The sequence below is a fragment of the Poecilia reticulata genome, linkage group LG5 (assembly GCF_000633615.1).
Source record: "Poecilia reticulata strain Guanapo linkage group LG5, Guppy_female_1.0+MT, whole genome shotgun sequence".
Lineage (NCBI taxonomy): Eukaryota > Metazoa > Chordata > Actinopteri > Cyprinodontiformes > Poeciliidae > Poecilia > Poecilia reticulata.
In genome coordinates this window covers 9,272,694-9,292,609 of record NC_024335.1, presented here as the reverse complement: position 1 = coordinate 9,292,609, position 19,916 = coordinate 9,272,694, and the positions used below count along the sequence as shown (strand labels likewise).

The 19,916-nt window shown below is 37.4% G+C and overlaps 1 protein-coding gene across 5 annotated transcripts in view; it reads right to left on the bottom strand.

Annotated features, from left to right (window-relative positions):
• The window catches only part of tox2 (TOX high mobility group box family member 2), a 113,991-nt gene that overhangs the window by 8,663 nt on the left and 85,412 nt on the right, over positions 1-19,916 (bottom strand). For 2 of the 5 annotated variants that reach the window (XM_008408417.2, XM_008408419.2), the window contains 2 exons: positions 4,865-5,131; positions 2,853-3,095 (listed from right to left, as the gene is read on the bottom strand). In XM_008408417.2, coding sequence (XP_008406639.1) covers positions 2,853-3,095; positions 4,865-5,131 — 510 coding nt within the window. The remainder of the gene's footprint in view (positions 1-2,852; positions 3,096-4,864; positions 5,132-19,916) is intronic. The other 3 variants (XM_008408418.2, XM_008408420.2, XM_008408421.2) reach the window with 3 other exon arrangements.

Below are 19,916 nucleotides of genomic sequence, written 5' to 3'. Positions count from 1 at the left end.
TGACTGAGACATTAAAGAATACACCTCAACAGTGGTGATGTGACGACCGCATGTTGGAAGGAAAAGCATAGTGGTGTGTATGTAAACAGATCAGGAAGAGTTAACTCTAAAATTGAAGCTGTATGTTGAAAACGTTTTCAGGAATGAGAAATTGGCATGAACAGCTTTCCTTCCAGATGCAATTTACCAGAGAGTTACAGCAAATAAGATTTTTTTTTTACAGTTATGGACCTTTGAGGAGACATTTTAAGGACTTTATTAAGTGTTATTCATACCCTTTGAATTTTTGGGAGGATTTTTTTTTGGCACCATTAACTTGTACATTATTTAGCAGATGCACACAAGCTAATGTTATATTGTAAATTGGAAGGAAAATGCTAGATCCTTTTCTTTACAATTGAAAACTTTAAAGATGGCAATGAAGCACTCAAGACCCATGATAACTCTGGAGGAGCTGCAGAGTTCATCTGCTCAGGTGTGAGAATCTGTCAACAGGGCATATGTTAATTTGCCCTGTTGACAAATGTTGTGTTTACGAAAAAGCCTCAAAGAAAAACCACTGTTCAAAAAAAAAAAAGTCTAAAAACTTCATTTTACAGGTTGCCACAAGACATGCAGGATACACAGCAACATATGGAAGAAGTCTATCTGCTCATAGGAAACCAAACCTGAATCTTTTAGCCTACAAGCAAAAAAATGTAATACTGCAATACACATTGAACACCTGTGATACATGGTAGTGGCAGCCTCATGCACATTGTTTACTTCAGCAGAGATAAAAGCTCCCTGCGTTGATAAAAATCAAATCTGGCCGAGGTGGAGATATTTTGCAGAGCTGTAGTTGCGATGAAATGTGGTTGTTAAACAGTTTTAGCTCATGGGAGCCGACTACATGCTCAACATACTTCTTACCTTTTTATTTGAAAATAAATTGAAAGTAATAACACATTGAAAGCGTAATTTTCCATCCACTTCAGAATTACATGCTGCTTTGTGTTGAGCTGTTTCATGAAGTTGTCAAGATAAATGACAGTGGTAGTCTGTTGTATTAATTAAAGCAATCACGGGGTTATTGCCCAGACAGAGTGCTACATTTCATTCGATAATGAATCATTAACTCAAGTTAATTATGTGTCCTGTGAGGTGACACGTCTGATTGAACATGTGATGCAGAAATAAAGAAATTAGCTGTGGAGTGGCACACTAAATGGGGCAATTTTGCTGGTGTACTACTAGTTTGTTAGTTGCGTTCCTGTTTTTCTGGTTCCACTGTGAAGGACAAATGCATGTGAAATGTGTAAGAGGGAAACAGAAAATTTAAACAGTGAAAAAAAATAATAAAAATCACCGGAAGACAAAGGGTTAAGAAGCACAAACAATAACATTTCTGGAGCAGATGTCCTTGAGGGAAAACCAAGGGCGAGGCAATTGCTAATCTTGTATTCCCAGCATGATCAAATCACCAGGCAACAGATATAAATAAAACGACAGGAAATGAGGAATTCACATTCAAGGGTGTCAGCGGCGAAATGAAGATTCATGGTGAAGAGCCCCGGTGAAGGTGGCAAAAATTAACTACAAATAAAAGGGACAGCCGGCCTCCAAAGTCCGGCGTATAAAGCAGGTTCGGACGGGAAAGAAAAAGACACATGCTGGAGAGTGGTGCTGCAGAGAATGGGCTGCACTTTGTCATGGAGACAGGTGCTTTTATTTGACACCCAATAGGCTGTGCCCCTGACTGGATATTCTAAAAATATGAGTCTGCGCACGATCATCAGACTGTCTCATTTTCCGTTCATTTCACACTATCATTTGTTACCACAAAACACACAGAAACCTATTCAGCTCTGTTGGTCTGGAATGTTTGAATGAAATTGAAACTGTGCTCCATTGTGGGAATCAATAAACTGCAGTGAATGTTAAGGTGGTTTCATACGCACAGGTCGGGGTGTAATAAAACCAAATTTAGCTGATTACATCTACACCGCTGATGGCTAAAAACAATGTTTCACTTCCTTCAATAAACACATTTAATTCTGTACTGATTGTGAATGTGTGATCCATAAGTAAACATATGAAACAAGAACTAAAAGCTTTTCAAACGTGACTGTAAATAAATAAATGTGTCGYGTCTCGCTGTCATCCAAGCTGTTTTAATGCAAAGCAGATAAAATCTATTTAATCTGTACAAATGCTGTTTGTTTGTACTACTTCAAAACTACATTTTCTTGTGTAAGTTTAGCACACAGCAAACAAATAAGAAGCTCAAAGACATGTTAATAAGGTTGCTTATGAAGAAGAAAGAAAAGTGTACCGTAAGCTTTGTAGTTCTCTTTGATTCAGCGATAGCAGTGACTGGTTAGCAGGCAAAAAATGTATATTTTGTGGGAACATGCTGTAATGTTTATCCAGTTTTATCTGCTAGATAAACCAATGCTTTTGTTTCACCATATCTAAAAGTTCACTTTGAAGTTTTCACATTTTCAGTTTCCAACTTACAACCACAAACTGTTGTATAGTTCAGTGAGATTTTATAATAGGGCATAATTTTGAACTAGAAAGGAAAATGATACAAGTATTAAAATTTATTGCACAGAGAAAAATCTGAAGTGATTAAAACGCTTTGAAAATGATAAAAAAAAAAAAAAAAAACACAAGATCCATTGCCCTCCTGAAATCCTACCAAGACAACATGTGTGTATGAAGAGTGATGGTGTGTGGTGGAAAACTATCTCTGAACATCATGTGGCCTGAACACTCCACAGTCTGAAATTCCATGTGTGAAACATGAAACAAGACATCCAAACCTTTGAATCGTATTTACTCAACTGAACATGCGTGTTTCTGTGTACCTGTTTCTGCTCCTCTCCCAGTCCGTCCCACATGGAGGCGACTATCTTGGAAACGTCTCCAAAGGTTGCGTTTGGATTCTGTCCTTTGATGGCTGCCTGGGTGTCTCTGAAGAACAAAGCGTAGGCTGACACCGGCTTGGTCGGCTCATTAGGGTCCTTCTTCTTCTTCTTCTTTTGGGGCTTGGGCTTGGGCTTGATCATCTCTGAAGATGGCCGTTTCTCACCCGTCATCTGGAAGACAATCAGTGCACACACAACACAGAAACGGCTTATTGATACTGAAGTCGGTTTTAGCATTTAGATGTACAAAGAAGAGAAGAGAAAAAAAAAACTTCACCAAATGAATAATTGTAAATGTGATGAATGCCTGTAACACTGGGTCCTGGTGAAGCGTGTAAACTTAATTAACTCTATAATTTGATTGCTCAGTTCAATAACCAACATTTGGATATTGCAGCAATGTTTCACTGACAAACACTTTCACAAGTTGACAGAAATTGTCTTTTTTTCTCTCCTAGAGCACTTTGTCAGAAATATCATGTGCTAGTTGAATTTATCAGACCTTTTCAAATCTTTATTTTGCAGTTGCTCAGCAAGTCATAAATTCAGACTTTTCATGCCTGGGCTGAAGGGAATTTTAAATCGTCTGATGTATCTGCTCTGGCTTTGATGTGGTCTCAGAATGAATTGGAGAGAGCAAATGGAATTACTTACTGATAGAAGAGATGGTAATCATTTTTATTCACATGCGCCCTGTGAAGCCCGGCAGAGATGTATAGGCCTGGAAATATATTTTTTAAACCAAAGCATCCCCCTTTACTTATACTGTATCACTACGAACTGCCGGCTAAAAGGAGATGAATCTGAAACATTGATGAGGTGGCAAAGTCAGTTATATACTCATCTGCATTCCTCCTGATGAAAACTGAGCAGTAAAAATGGATTGTGGCTACGATGCATAAACAGGATCAGGCTAMAGATCTGCTTTTGTTAAAAGACGTTTCAACAAAAGCAGAATTTAGAGTCAGACTTTAAACYTGAAYGTGACTAAAGAAGCGGCGGAGATCTGAACTGGTAAGATGCGGATGATTTTCCGACGAAAATATTATTCAAATTCCAAAAATATAGAGAACCTCAGTGAGTATTCAGTTCTTCATAGAGAAATGTTTATATATTGATATCTAATCAATTTTACCTCTGGAAAAAAAGGAATTTATTCACAGATGATCAACACAGTGTGCATTGTCTTACTATTTACAGAAAATATTTTCTAGCTGAGCAAAAAGTTAGAACACCCTAYCATTTCACAGCTGTTCTAAAGATATCGGCTTTGACTCAGTCAGGGACTTTCCATTTGCTATTTCTCAGCCAAGTTCTACATCAGCTTGAATTTTCTGACAGAATGTTTTTAAGTTTTCCTCAAGCACCCTTTGATGCAAAGTAGAATACTGTGATGGTGAGACTSCCAGATCCTGCCGTTCCCAAACCATGACATATCCACCTCTRTGCCTCACAGTTTGTGTGTCTATCTTTTACATAAACCAAACACAGCATGCCAGGAAAACATGTAACTTGTTCTGGTGTCTGAATAAGTAGATTTTATACTAAATTTGCCCCCAAAAAAGCATGATTCCAGAAGTCTTGACTTTTTTTTTTTTCGTTGTCGTTTCTGGCTAATTTTAAATTGGTTTTGTTTTCCTTAGAGGGTACAAGTTTCCTTGCAAAGTTTCCTTGTTGCACACCTCCTATGAAAGTTAAACTTGTGCACTCCCTTTTTGATTTATAAAGAATGTGTTTTCAACATTCAGAAAACCAACCAAACATGGCAAGAACTGAACTTAGTGCTAAACTACCAAGCAGTTACACACATAAGAGTGGTGTAATAATTTTAACTCCAGCTCCAGCAAAAACTATCAAAAACTCAAAAATAATCCTGAATTCCTCCAAAACCATTCACCATGCTGGCCATTAAGCCATAGGCCCTGCCTCTACTAAACAAGCCACATCAGTACCTTTGAATGAGGATCTGTCTCCTCCTCCTGATTGGAGCTTGAAGGAGAGGGTGTGGCTGATTTACTTCCAGGAGGCGAGGGGGAACCATGAGGCAGTGCGCTCCGGCTGACCAGAGGGTTTAGCTGAGACAGTGCGCTCATGGGGTTGGGCAGTATCGGAGGTGAGCTGTTTATCATGGGGTGGTTACGGGCAGGATCGTAATGAGCGCCGTCAGGGTGCTGGTGATGGTGTTGCTGTTGGTGGTGGTGCAAAGCCATCTCCTGCATCTGGGATGAGAGAAGAACACCAGCTTTACTATCTTCTCTGCTCAGAGCAATAAATGTTGCCAATTAGCCAAATGTGTAAATATTTTTAGGTGGAGATGACATTTTTGATGTCTGCATMATGTTTGGAGAAAAAGAAAAAAARCGCTCACGGGTCTAATGTAGACCTGAACCCTTCAATATGTACTTGCACATTCTGAAATTTAAAAATGTTTTCTTAAGGTTTCCTTATTTTGGGGGGTAAAATGATCTAGCACTGTCCCAGGGTCTGAAATTTTATTTTCTAATGGGGGTTGAATGAAACGGAATGCACTAATGAGTCACAAAGTATCAAAGTAACTATTATCCTCTATAAAACAACTAACTAGTTTCAAGAAACACATAGAACACATTCAAATTAAAACGGCATCACACACACACACACACACACACACACACACACACGCCCGTTAATGCTGAAGCTTCCTGCTAGACCAAAAAAAACCAACTTATTTTTGATTTCTCACTTGACTTGTTGGTTTCTGGGCCTGTTTTTTTATTATTTCGGTTCCTCACACTCAGATTTGCTACATCTTACTGCTTTTGTGGCACCTACATTTGATCTTCAAAAGTTTGCATCAACATAAAGCAGTCAACCAGGGGTGTAATCTAATTTGATATTAGGTTCAGTTAACACAGGAATGTTGTTAATTGAGTTGTCAGACACTCAATGAAAGATGTCATAAGTAGTCAGGTAGTGTCAGCTTAGAAAGTCAAGCTAAAAGCCATGAGAAAATCCTTTTCAAACCGTAAAATTATACTGAAACTCACTGCAGGCAGACCAGTGGTGAGGCAGAACCACTGCTGAACTAGCACTTTGTAAAGAAAACATTGGGCATCTTACTAGTGATGGTGGTGCAAAAAAAGACTTCTTTACCCTTAATATCACAGCAATTTTGTTCATGATTTGCAGCTGAAGCCTACCACCGCCATCTTGCTTGGAATGAGCTTCTTTACATTCCTTTAAGTTTAATCCTGATTTCTGCTCTTTTTGAATATAAATGAATAAGTTAATGATTATGTTTTAGAACATGTCAGAAGATTGTATGGAGTTTAAGTGACCAAAAACTGAGCAGTTAGCATCTTTAGCTTATTGACTGACATAATTACAGCCAAATCCCATCACTGAAAATACTTCTCAACACTAAACTGAAATATTTCAGTGCTACTCCAAGTTTTTGTTTCACTAAACTTAGCTTCACTGGCGGCAGTGCTTTCTTGAAAGTAGTTCTGTTTCAAYTACTGTAAACACTGGCTCTGTCCTACTGGTTCTATGTTAGTATTAACTTGAACCCAGTCCAGGAAAGAAACACATTCTTAAATAGCCAAGGGTGGGCTCATGGAGACTTTAAATGTTATGGGTGCCCGAGTTATTTTTGCTTTTGATTTGTAAAATTTATGACAATAAAACATTCAAACATCTACCTTCAATAATCATAAAAAGCAGACCTGCAAAACTTATCACAATAACAATGCAAGCTATTTCCCAACCCCAATGGACTGCTCAGATCAAATATTTGGTAGGGCATATTTTAAGTGCCATGAATGCTAATTCGTCCTGCAAATAATATTCTAACCTGCTGCGTAGACTTCACTTGCCCTCAGTCCTCACACTAGATATAAATACATTGTTTTGTGGCCAAGATATTAAAGCTCAAAAGGACTCCTAGGACATTGTGATGAAGAAAAAAATAATAAAAGCTTCAACATTTTTTTTTCTCAGTCATAGTTGATAATCAAGATCATGATCAGAATATGCAGCAACAATATTAATAATAATAAACATGTATATATATATATATATATATATATATATATATATATATATATATAAACCATCTACACACACTGAAATCCTCGACAAAGAGTCAAAAAAATTGTCTGAGTGATGTAATGATGCTGCTCCAAGCTATGTCTCTGGATGTGGAAAGTGAAAGCCATTCTGTAGTAAGATCAGTAAAGAACAGGCTCTACTACTAGCTTTGGTTAAATAACGTAACCACTTGGGTTACCAATAGGTGCACAATTTACATTTTAGTAAAAGTTAAATAATTATGCTGAAGCTACAAAAACTGGAAGTAAATAGAAACGTATTAAAATATAGGTTTTCCAGTCTTTTCATTTCCAGTTTCAGCTATTCAGTTTCTTTTCTCATCACAATGAGTCACTCAGTGAACTGTATCCTAATGCAACGTGAATGTAATTGTATTTGACGATGTATCCCTTAAAATGAAATATAATTTTTGAAGCCGTTCTCTTTTACATTCATTCCTGTTTATGTCTGATGACCTCTTGAGGGAATAAATGCTCAGACTTAATTGGTTATGAAGAAGGACTTCAGTTCCTGTGGCTGAAAACAAATTCTTGAGAAGCCAGAGCTTTCAGCACCTGGTGAAGCAATCACTGAGCCAATGATATTGATCAACAACCCCATCAGCCCCCTGTAGGTACATTATGCTCACCGTGTGCAGTGAAGTAAGAAAAAATTACTTAGTGCCACGTCGAACAACACCTTTTTCGCAATAACTCGAATCACAAATAGAAGCAAAAGTGGTGCTCACAGCTGGAGAGAGAGCCCTGCATGAAGAACACCCTGCAATAATTACAGAGTCARGCTCTCACAAAGTTCTGGTCTTAGCCATCTTTAATCTCCAATAATACCCGGATCAAAAGCTCTTCCTCGAGATTCATGCGGACATAACATGAGCACCATGCAAAGGATGCTTTTAATGCAGGCATAAATGGGAATGTTTGGCAATTTACAGATCAGAAAGTGATGAGCTTGCATTTGTTAGCTCTTTTAAACATTTATGAGTTAAATAATACATAACACATTAGTGCAGTGCTAAAAAGATCAAATTGAAAGGGCCCAAGCATATGAGGTCTTGATAAATACGAGCTGACGTTCAGAGATGAAGGGTTGGTTCTCTAATCATAATTGGTCCCAGAAGATTGCTAGAATAAAAACGGACTACAAAGTAATGTTGTGCACTTCTCTGGCCTGCTTTGAAAACTCATAATATTCACACTACATTAGATTCTGCATTTGCCTCAGCAGCTGCTCACAAAAGCCAGCCCTGAACAAAGACATTCCTTTTGCATTTCAAATAACCAAGCTGTAACCTCCCCCATCCACGGAAATCTCAGACTTCCAATCTAATTTAAAACATCATTACTACACTACTGAAAATGTGAGAAAATAGTGGTGGCAAAATAAGTTGTTCTAAAAACCAAGGAGAACGAAAGAAATGGATGGAAAAGAAAGAACACAATCTATTAATGTTTCATTTCCATGGACTTGGAAGGATTCTCCCTACCCAAGAAGCACTGGGAAAAAAACAAAAAACAATTAATCAAACAAGAATGGCCTATCATTGCTGTGGCAGATGCATTTCCATAGCAACAGCCTCCTAGCAAAATTGTCACCCTTTAATCTGAGTCACACCGTGTTTAATATAAACAAGAAAGAGACATGCAAAGCAGTTCAGGAAAAGGAGAGCAATGCTTTATGGTGAAAAACTTAGTATCTGGATACAAATATAAAAAACACCAATAAGAAAAGATATATGCCACAATAGACAAAAATCGTGTATTTTTCTCCTGTGGATGCAATATCAGAAATTATTTTAACTAAATAAAAGACTTCTAAAAAATAAGGAAATAAGTTATTTCAACACAACTGCATAGCTATTTAAAAATATCAGTGTCAAAAACCAACTTTAAGTCATATTACTGAATTCTTGCCTCTTGCTCAAAGTTCTGTCACCATAATAATTTTTTTTTAATAATAATTCCAGTGTTCTTTTTGCAACTGAGTGCTTTAATTGGTGCTTTCACCTGTATGAGGAAGAAAAAGCAAGAGGTTATCACACAGTGGCATCAAACCTGGGCTAAATAAAACTGGCTGCAGACGGCTGTGCAAATATTATGAAAGAATCTGATAAAGGTTGCCGGTTGCCATAGGTACTGTAKGCTAATTCCTAATGGTGTCTTTCAAATTGAAAGGTAAAAGTGCACAAAAGAACAACTATATTTAATTGGTCTTTGCTCTTTTTATTWACTGCTGGTAACATTTCATCGAAAACAGGCGGGTAGCTATGACTTCTAAATTGCAGCATTTTTAGCAACAACAACAACAACAAAAAATCATACTTATTTAACTAAGCAACATCCAAAATGCTGGATTCTGATCACTAGAAGTGAAGACAGGCAGACAAAGTTGTTTTAAGGTAACATAAGGAAACTTCCTTTTATTAATATACCAGAGAGCTTTGTATTTTCTCCTGTTATAGAGCTGACAGTAGTGCTAAAAGTCAGCCAGCTGTGTATGTTAGCAAATAAAGACAAGCAATGCATTTATCCCCAATAATAGGGTATATTTGATGTCATTGCAAACATGTGACATTCACAAAATCCAAGTTTACATCCATCTTAGTGTACATGAGGCAGACTGATAAGTCATAATTGATGAGGCAAACAGTAGGAAGCCTGAAACAACGCAACTCTGGGTAAAAGGGTGGTTTGGAAAAAATATAAACTTTCTAGTGGGAAAGTGGGAAAGTGTACGCATTCATTACCAGGAAATATGATCTTGCATGCTGTGAATTTAATTATTTTCATTTTGAGTTGTTGCAAATATTTAAAACCAGATAAAACAAGCTGGTGTTTATACTTCAGTTTATTTCTTCTAATTTTGTTTACATTTTTTTCTGTAAAGAAAGACATTATCTTTTTTTAAAATCATCTGGTATTTTCATGGTATTTAACTGACACTTAACATTTTATCTACTGAGTACTTGAGACAGAAATAGATTTTTAACCCTGAGTTGATCATTTAATGGCCACTGCATTCTTTTGTTTTTTTAAAACATAGGATGATATATTTGCTCTTAGAACAATTTATTGTAACCTGTGTATTTTCATTTAGTATTTTTTTATCAGAATCAATAAGAATGTGATACTTTCTTCTGTCTAATATCAGACACAATAAAAAGTATTAAACCTAAAGTAGAGAATATATATATACATAARAAATCCCTTTCCAAAGTCAGAAGTGGGACAGTTGGGTTTTTACTTTTGGTGACAGGCAGCCAGGCAAAGCCAAAGTGTGATGTAAAGCCAGGAAACTCGGTGTGAGCTCGTTCCTCTGCCTTCGTTACGCCTGTCGTGTTTGTATTCACATCTTGTACATCATAGTCAAATGGGAGTCAAATAACAAAGGCTTTCCAATTATGTGTAGCACAATGTGTGAGAGATGGAATATCACAAAGGCATTGTTCCCCCTCTGCTCCTGCTGACCCTACCTTCGAAATGGTTTCATGGCCACTCCAATTGCCTGCACCATTTGATTTAGCTAAAGGGATTTGACCACCAGCACTGAGATGTAAGAAGAAAGGAAGAAAGTCCTATACACAGCTATAAGAAAAGAAGGAGAATTATGCTCCATAGCTGAGCACGGCAACTGAACTCTGGGATTTACCTACTAATGTTATTATACCATTTACYCTCTCTTTGACAAGGCGGATAAGAGTATGCAAATTAATTGCACTGGCATCATCACAAAACTAGTCCATTATGCTATTGATTCTGTAAATCGTAATACAATAGATATATAAAAAAATAATTKAATGCTTTAAAGATATGAAGAGAATTGACCTTCGAATTTTAAGTTATAAATAAAAATATAAAAATGATGAAGCATTTTGTCCTCAGATGTTCTTTGATATCCGTCTAATTTGGTTTTCAAAGTGAAATCACCTGCTGACTCTTTTAATCAGCAGTTTCAGAAATTTCCCCGTCCCGTCCTGCGCCGTTTGAATAAGCTGCACAGTGATCGATGCCTCTGTGACTCMAAAGACTTCCTCTCCTACTCACTGCTTGACTGGAGCCATCTTGTTTGGAGTGATGGCTCACTCACACAGGTTCACGGCTGCTATTGTAAAATCAGCCAGCGTTTAATTGAAACAAATGACTATAATAATAGAACATTATCCCTGCAGGCACCCGGCCATGACAGCTTTAATTAGAGCCGCGTTCGAGACTGATCCTTCAAAAGCACAGCCGGCGCGCAACAAGGTGGTAAACACGCCTTTAGGTTGGGAACAGACCCGGCTCCTCGCAGCCCTCAAAGCTACTTCTCATTTACCCCGAGGGCAAAGCACCAACAACTCTGTTCCTCAAAGAGCCTTCGAGCCTCCCACCTCTCCTTCCCTCCTTCCTCCTTCTCTCTTTCTCTCTCCTATCATGCGTGTCTTTGGTTTATCAAGCTTATAGATGCCCTGGAGGGTCATTTACACAAGCTGAGGAGAATTAATAAGAGTGGATTCATGAATCATACGCTGCTTATGTATGAAAGCAAAGGCAAAGCGCTGTGTCGGCCTTCTTGTGACATCAGACAGATGCTAAGTAAGGAGATATGATGAACAGTGGATGCCTGATGTTTCAAACAGGAAARTATAAGTGTGTAAGTGATGTTTTAAGCAAAGCACTGAAAAAACATTATTGTACAGTATTTATTTGAACAGAGCTCCCTTTGTGTTGTCAAAACAAATTACTTTGATCATTTCAGTAACAAATCTATATAATATTCCAAGCCACATTTACAAGCCATGTTTCTCTACTTTTTGTGCTCAGCTGAGATTACAAAATTATTCTACWTGGAAAAGATCATCAACTTAAAKGTAAGCTACTCTAAAAAATAAYAAACAGGCGAACAGATTTCATAAGCTATGAGAACAAGTTTCAAACATGTCTGAAACGTAAAAATCATATATTCGACCTGGAGTGACAACATATAAAGTGCAGAARTCACAAATTATTTGTGATTTATCATTTGTAGAAATCACAAATGTACAAATTTTACTTTTAAAGGTTAGGATTACACAAAACAAAATTATTCAGATATCATAATCACAATAATAAGATTCCAAAGTCAGTAAGCAAAATTGTCTCAGACATCCCGATATATCATCAGGGAGTAGTAAAAGTACACTAGTGCTTGCGTACTGTTCAGTACAAGTATTGCTAATAAATGGGATAACTAACTGAACTCTGGTCATATTGATAAAATAGAAAACTCAYCAGCCATCRGTATTTTTTATATTTCTTACAACAGTTATAGCAAATATGTGTTATTGGTGAGTACCTTTRAATCTATTCGGGTATCTGAAGAACTTTTAAAACCCCTCATGTTTCATGTTTGGTGACCCAAAGTGCAATTMTTATCCCAACTGTGAGTCAACGTTAAGTTTTGCCTATATTTTACTTGCACTGACTGAAGTACTTGGCCTTATTAAAAATGTCAAACATGTTGTGCTCTATATAAGATAAGGGAACTCCTATATTGCAGAAGATAAACTTAAGAGCTATTTTATGAATTATTGAATAGATTTATTCAATAATTTTCTTCCATATTTTTTAGCCATTCAGATTAAATGAYTGTTATTGTTACTGTTCAGGATTTATTCCAAAACTGAGAAAACTGAGGTWTCTCACAAAAATWAMATAAAATAATCTATTTCAAAATGATCAGATAGAAAATTTKACCTGTTTAAACGCAGGATTGAGTCTAAAAACAAAATTACGGGCGACAGCGTTATAATAGCACAGGAGGAATAATTTGAAGAAAGAAGTTGCTGTTTTTTGTGAGAACTGTGAGCCCCTTAAACATTTTTCAGAGTGAATCTACGGCAGTGAAAAAAGCAGAGGTTGATTTGCAGATAGTAATGTCATGATGTCCCCCTTGGCACCTTCCTCCATGTTCCTCATTACCAATAATGTGAGATAGAACCTCCTTTACTTTTATCCCCCCCACCCCCCGCCCCTTCCACTACCACCCCTAGTTTTCTTTCTTGTTCCTCAGTTCCACCTCCCCCCCCCTCTCTTTTCCTCTCTTGTGGTCTCTTTTTCTCCCCCTTTCTTGCTCCCTCTCCGCCCGGGTGTGTCTCTGAGCTCACCTCACAAAGCACAGCGTCAGRGAATCAGAGCCTTGGCTGACATGACATGTAGGAGATGGTTGTGAGGAGCGGTGGGGACACACACTCATGACAGCAGAAGGCAAGGCTCCTCCACTACCACTAATGAGACTCCTGACTGCCGTGTCAAACACACTGCGTGTGCGTGTRTGTGTATGCGTGYGTGCGTSTGTGCTCAGGGCGGCAGAAAAAATGCAGAAGTAATGAACACAAAACAACAAAGAGCACACATATTTCTGAAAAAGCACACAGTACTCTATATGCCATGCAACWGAAGGTCATGTCAAAGTAATATGTAAAAAACGCACTCACCGAGAATTTCACACATCTGACAGGGGCCATCTTCACCTTATCGTTAAGATTTCAACTATTATAGCAGCAAAATGTCAAATAAATCAACCACTGATTACTGTGACCATTAAAAGTACCAACCTGTAACACAGACTTGGATGTCTTTAAAGGTTTTCCTTGATTCATTTTTTCTCCACATCTATGATAGCAACAGGGAACATTAAGATCACTTTCTAAGGTCTCAGAATAAATGCTGATAACATAAAAAGTAGACATAAAGTCATAATGGAACTCTTTTCTTTAATCTTGTGAAAATGTCGGTATAGTTTCTCACGCTTAAAACATCTTTAAATGCTTAAGACATCTTTAAACTACATTCTGTGCTCTTCTGCGATAAAACGTCTGTGGTCCCCAGATTCAGCCCRCACTCTACGGACTGTGCTAAGCAAATAAACCAAGTGTCTTTTTAATCACCCTGCCTCAAGCCACTCCTGTGCACGCTAACCAACCAGAGTGGCAGCGTTGTTTTGAAGTGGTGGCTGGTGGCACAGCGGGGAGTGAGGCGGGGAGGGAGAGGCGTCCCAGAGCGAGACGACACAGCTCCCCCCCCGCCACTGTGGCTGAACACTCCTGCCACCAGAGGCAGAATAACCTGATGGATGACTGAGATGGGGCACGGTGCAATATGGACACGATTTCATGCCATGATAAATCTCAGCGGGGGTGCGTGGCTAAGTGTAATATAAAATTCCTTATCTTTGTATCAGCTTCTCATAACACTGTCTATCTACTGTGACTGAAGCTGTGTTTTCTTTAGCTTCTGTTCTTTGCTTGAATACCACTGTTGATTACATCTACCGTGGATAAAGTCACGGAGAAAAAAAAAAAAAAAAAAAAAAGATATGATAGCTCATGTTTTACTCTTCTGCTTCAGAAATATGATTACAAAAGTGCCACTTGGGAGACGCTACTGTTGGTATTTTGATCACGGTGAAAAGAGAGACTATAATAAAAGATTTTATTTGCAAAAAAAAAACGCCTCCAGTGCAAATTAAATGAATTATTTTTTTTTTCATTTTTTAATTAACAGGCAGAAATTAAGTCACCTTATCCTTTGATAATGTTAATGTTAATTGACCTTATCAAGGTGGGGAAAATAGACGAGTTGCCTTTCAAGCATGCAATAAAAAAATCCCTTTAAAATGGTGAAATTGGAAAGTAACCTCTACTTCTTTTAAAATATTTCTTAATATACAACTACAGTTTCATATCACATTGCCAGAGAAATAAGGCACTTTCTCCCAGGAGATGAGAAAAGAATTGAATTTTTCCTTATCGGTCATCTATTTTTCTGCAGAATGCTATTACTTGCTGCCTGCCGTTGCCAAGCAACAGGAAATATTAATAGGACCTTTTATTAGCTCGGCTTTACCCGTGGAGTACTAAAATGAGAAAGTGGAAAACATGAATGTGTTACATAAATCTTTGAACCTTTCAGGATTTGCACAAGTCTCTGTTTGTCCAGTGATTTATAGCGCTGATGGTTCATTTATGGGAGAGGGAGGTGTGAAATACCAAAATGGAACATTAACCTGAGGGACAATTTGAAAATAAACAATCACACAAAAAGTGGAGGGGGAAAAAAAAGGAAGGAAACCAGTTTAAAGAGAAACCATCCTCTCTCCCGGCTGATGATTTCAAGAGGCCATCAAACAAGCAAAAGGGATTTTTGTTCCACTAGAAGCATTGATCATTCAAAATCATCTACGCCCGAATAAACATTGGAATAAGTAATACAAGTCCCATTCTATCACTGGGCTTGTTGAACTGTGGTGAAAAGCGACAGACGTTCCATCAATTTCTTCTTTTTTTTTTCAGACCCTGTAATCCCTTTTAAAAATGCCTGAAAATGAAGGTCTTTCAGAGGAGAAATAGGTTTTCTTCATCTGAATGGGGGGTACAGTATAAGCTCCAAAGAGCAGAAAGTCGTAAAAGACAATTTTAAAGTTCATATTGGCGAGAACTGTAAACGCATTTGACGGCAGGACTTGTGAAATGTCATATTTTATACAAAGTTAGAATTACAGAGATTTTCTTCTTCCTTGAAAGCATCTGTACTAAAGCATCTCCTTTTGTTCCAGGTTTACACAGAAAACCAGCAGGTGTACAGTCGGAGATAATACCCTAGCTGGGAGCCTCCGTCAGCGAGCGAACACATTAAAACACACCTCTACTCTCTTATCATTTATTCATCCCAGCTTGTCTGTGACAAGTTCAGTTGACATTGCAGCTCATATTTCATTCACACAGGCTTGGGGAGCGAGCACCTGCCAGGAGCACTTAATACCTTGTGAGGAAAAACAAAAGCATGCGACGAAAACACAGGCTTCCGTCCAAGTTAACATGACAGTCGGGGTGGGATTACTACTTGATAATTAACCTCAGTAGCTGAGGATAAGGGGCTTGTTTGGAAATTATTACTCTAAAACGTTGTAACAAAAGAAATTAGGAGAATGGATTTGAATATGAATGCAGCCAGCAGCTCTTTAGCAATACACTGACCAATATTCTGCTAAATTWGCATTTTATATTCAAGAAAAACTTGAGATGATGATGCGATAATACCTTTGAGCCTGATGGAGCTAGGGTTGCTCGTGCATATAGCTCTTTCTCCTCTTACTCTGCTGTTATGCATGACATTACCTTCCTGATTATACATTCATCATCTGTTACATATTCAAAAAAAAAAAAAAATCACACTCAAGCCTGTCTGATGATGGCTCCTTCTGAATGAAGCACAAAAAACTTCATCAAAGATAATTTATTCCAGCTGCCAGCATTTTAAAACACCATATAGGCCTTTTCAGCTTAAATATATTTTAGGCACACAGGTGTGAGGCTCACATAGAACAAAGTTTTTCCAGCCAATGAATAAACAGCTTTGCTTTCAGCAAGTTCGGGTGTATTTGAAAGTGGAAAGTGACTACAATGTGGCCACTTTGCTCGCGAGTCCAAAAAATGATTCAMCRGTAGCAACAGAGATGTGTATCTGTTCTGGGGCTGCATTGATAAGATCAATGCAACCTGAGCAAGGCTATTAAATTTCTAATGTGTTTTGGAACTTGTAGATGCTATGACAGTCAGGGCATTAATGGAGAGAAGCAGGGAGAGGCTCTGCCAAGTGCAGTGGAGYATCAGAGAAAAAGGGCTCTCTCAAAGATATCAAGTTAGTCCAGGAGCAATTTCAGACCACAACACAATAACTAGCAGAAATGACAATGAGCCCTGAAAATGTACTCCTTGCAAAATTAGGAAAGTGGTTAATTATGCCTTTCATGTTGTGACTAGAGAAAGAAAAAAAAAAAAACATTTTCAATTAACTTCCACTGTGAATGAGTGGATTAAGCCAAGAAAATCTAGTTTTCCTAAGAACACTACAAACCCAAGGGGAACGGTTTACAAACACTGTCGAATACATCTGATTAACTGATGGTTTCGTGTACTAACTAAAACATAATAATAGCCAAACTGTTCTGAAGAAGTGACCAACATAAATAAATAAACATGTTTTGAAGAAACTTAATGGATTCATTTGAACCATAAGCAAATTAATAAATAAATAAGCTTAATTTTATGTTGATGCAGATATTGGTGCTGATATATTTTAAACTATTTTCAGGTTTTCCCTTTTTTAAAATATTTTAATAATTTGCGTCTGAGTCACTGTTGGACATCAGTGACTGACAGCAACTATTTGAAAAAACGGCACCATAAACCGTCTTCTTTTTCTCTTCTTGACTACTGAATTGGATTTAATGTTGCATTGAACTCTGGGGTCAAATGTCACACGTTCTTTGCAGTTGTTGCAGTTTTGCATTTTTTGTACTTTTGCATGTTTTCATGCATGCATTTTCTGCAGGTACTGCAGCTTTATCTCACAATTGAAAACATGTTAGGGCTGAAAGTTGCCAATTAACCTAAGGTTATTTGCCTCGTTAGTTTCTAAGATGAAGTGTGACTGATAACTGAGTCACTCTGCAAAGCTGAATCGGATCAAGCAAATACAGAACACAGATGGATGAAATAAAATGAATTTGTAGTTATATGGTAATAAGGCTTACACAAGAATTATGATTAATGAGAATTTGGGTGGCAGGACTATTTGTCACCAGCTCTGACCCATCAAGGCCTCTACAGTGGTAGGCTAATCAAAAAATTTAAAAAACCTGCAATTCACYAATTCAGTGATGTTTCTACAATATTAAGAGTGTGTCGAAAATCTATAATTAGATAAATTCTACTTTGATTTTAGTTATACAACAAGTCTGTAATATTTAGTTTATGCCACTTGGTAAAAAGTTGCCCATCTATGGAAGCCCATCACACTGAATTTCCACACTGCAGTGGAAATTCAACCTCACAAGTCAATCTTTGTATCTTTGCTGATGGTAATATATAACATAACATTTTCTTAGGAAACCATGGCAATTAAAATTGTACTTTGTCCAACCCTACTAAATTTAACTGAGTTCAACGCCAGCCTGATTTATTTAACATCTTGTTTGATGATTGTGTTTTGCAAATTTAACTGAACTGACACATCTGAAACGGACCAACAGAAAACCATATTTCAGTTAAACGTCCCCATTAGCCCTTCAGCAGACATAATCTTGTCTGGGATTCTGTCTGCTATTGTCTAATGACTTTGCTTCCGGGGGCAACAGATGATTGGTTGGTGCTTCAGTGCAGTCTGCCAATATCTAGATAGTGAATCACAAATAAGTGGACAAAAGCATCAGTGTGGGTGAATTTGAAGAATCTAACAGAGTGATATGGAAGACAGATAACAACCTGTTGTTTTAAAGTTCTTCTTTGGGAAGCTTTTTGTCTCCACACATTATTTACCTCCAAATCAGAGAAGACTCAGATATGGTTAGTTAATAGTACCTCACTTTCAGCTTACTGAACTTAACATTCCTTAACAGGATTAACATATTCAATAACACCACACAATAAAATAAAAAAATGGAGAAAAAGACTAAAAACATTATAAGAAAAAGTGTTTTTACTCCTCAGTAAATGACTACTCGATGTGTAGCTTTAGTTGCGCTAGGTTTTCTTTGAACTGTTTTCAAGGTCTTTTTTATTTAAGAGTGGTTTTCACAGAGCTAAAAAAAAATGTCTATAAAATAATGTTATAAAACGAATCATCCATCCATCAATTCATCCTTGACAAGGTTAGAAATGTTTCAGAATCACCTTGAAGATCTAATATTCCTGTTTTACTTCCGTCAATATGGTTTATCTTTGCCGTGTTTTTGTAAATGCATCGAAACGAACGGGAACAAATTGAGTCTTTGCATCAAGTCTGCCAGTAACAAAGCACCCAAAAAAAATAACCAATCAAGCAAAGCYACTTATCAATTCTTACCAAAAGCCCTGTGATTATGATCAACCACTCCAAAATGCTACTTTGCCTGAATCCTTGGGGTTATACAATCAGGCTATTTATTACATGTTTATATTGTTGCACTTGTTATGGAGTACTTTCAAATACGTGCATACTTCAATCCAAATGGGGCCACATTTAGAAAAAAAACAGCAGCTTTTCGTTGAGATCGAATAACCTAATTTCACTCAACTGAATTATCTCTAAAATATCTAATAATRAAATCCAGGAGGTACAGAAAATTGGAGCTATATGCTCATTTTGAATAAGAGTTACCTTTTTTTTTATTCTTCTTTACAATTTGTACTTGCTTTTCTAGCCACAATCTCAACCACCCCCACCCAACCCCACCATGTCACCCCCAACCTCTCCACTCCTCATCTAACTCTATTGCACTCTTTTCATTGCCCAGCTCACGTATTGAATCTGCTTGATGAAAACAGATCTCACTGCAGCACCACAATAGAATGGCTGATGCAGGAAAGATGAACCCTAATGGATTTTTTTTTTTCAATGTGCTCAAGATTGAATATAAGGCCTGACCTCCAGATGTAGTGGATCCATTTCAACGGCAGAGATATTGTTTATAGTGAAGACAAAGAAATGTATAAATAAACATACTTGGACACTCACGTAAAAGTACAATGTCAACACAAGAAGCAGATATTTTGCATGGTGTACTTTTATGCAACCTAAACAGGCAAAAAAAAAAAAAAAAGTGAATTAACCAACACTATTTATCCGCCCATGTCAAGTGAGGAATTCATAATGATACCATCTCATGTTTGAACTGCAGAGTTTGCTTAATTACTCTGTTCAACAGACTGTGTCAAGGTGAGGCACCAATTTAATAGACACTCGGTTCTCAGCACAAATGAAACTCCGCTACGGTTTGGTAGTTTTTGCCAGAGTATTTGATTTAGAGAGAGTTTGCTTTATATGCTCCTTTTTTCAGGGTGAAGTTGAAGCAGGGCACTAAAAGGATCGCTATGCCTCTTTTAGAGAAAGTTGAAATGAAAAGATTATTTTAAAGTTT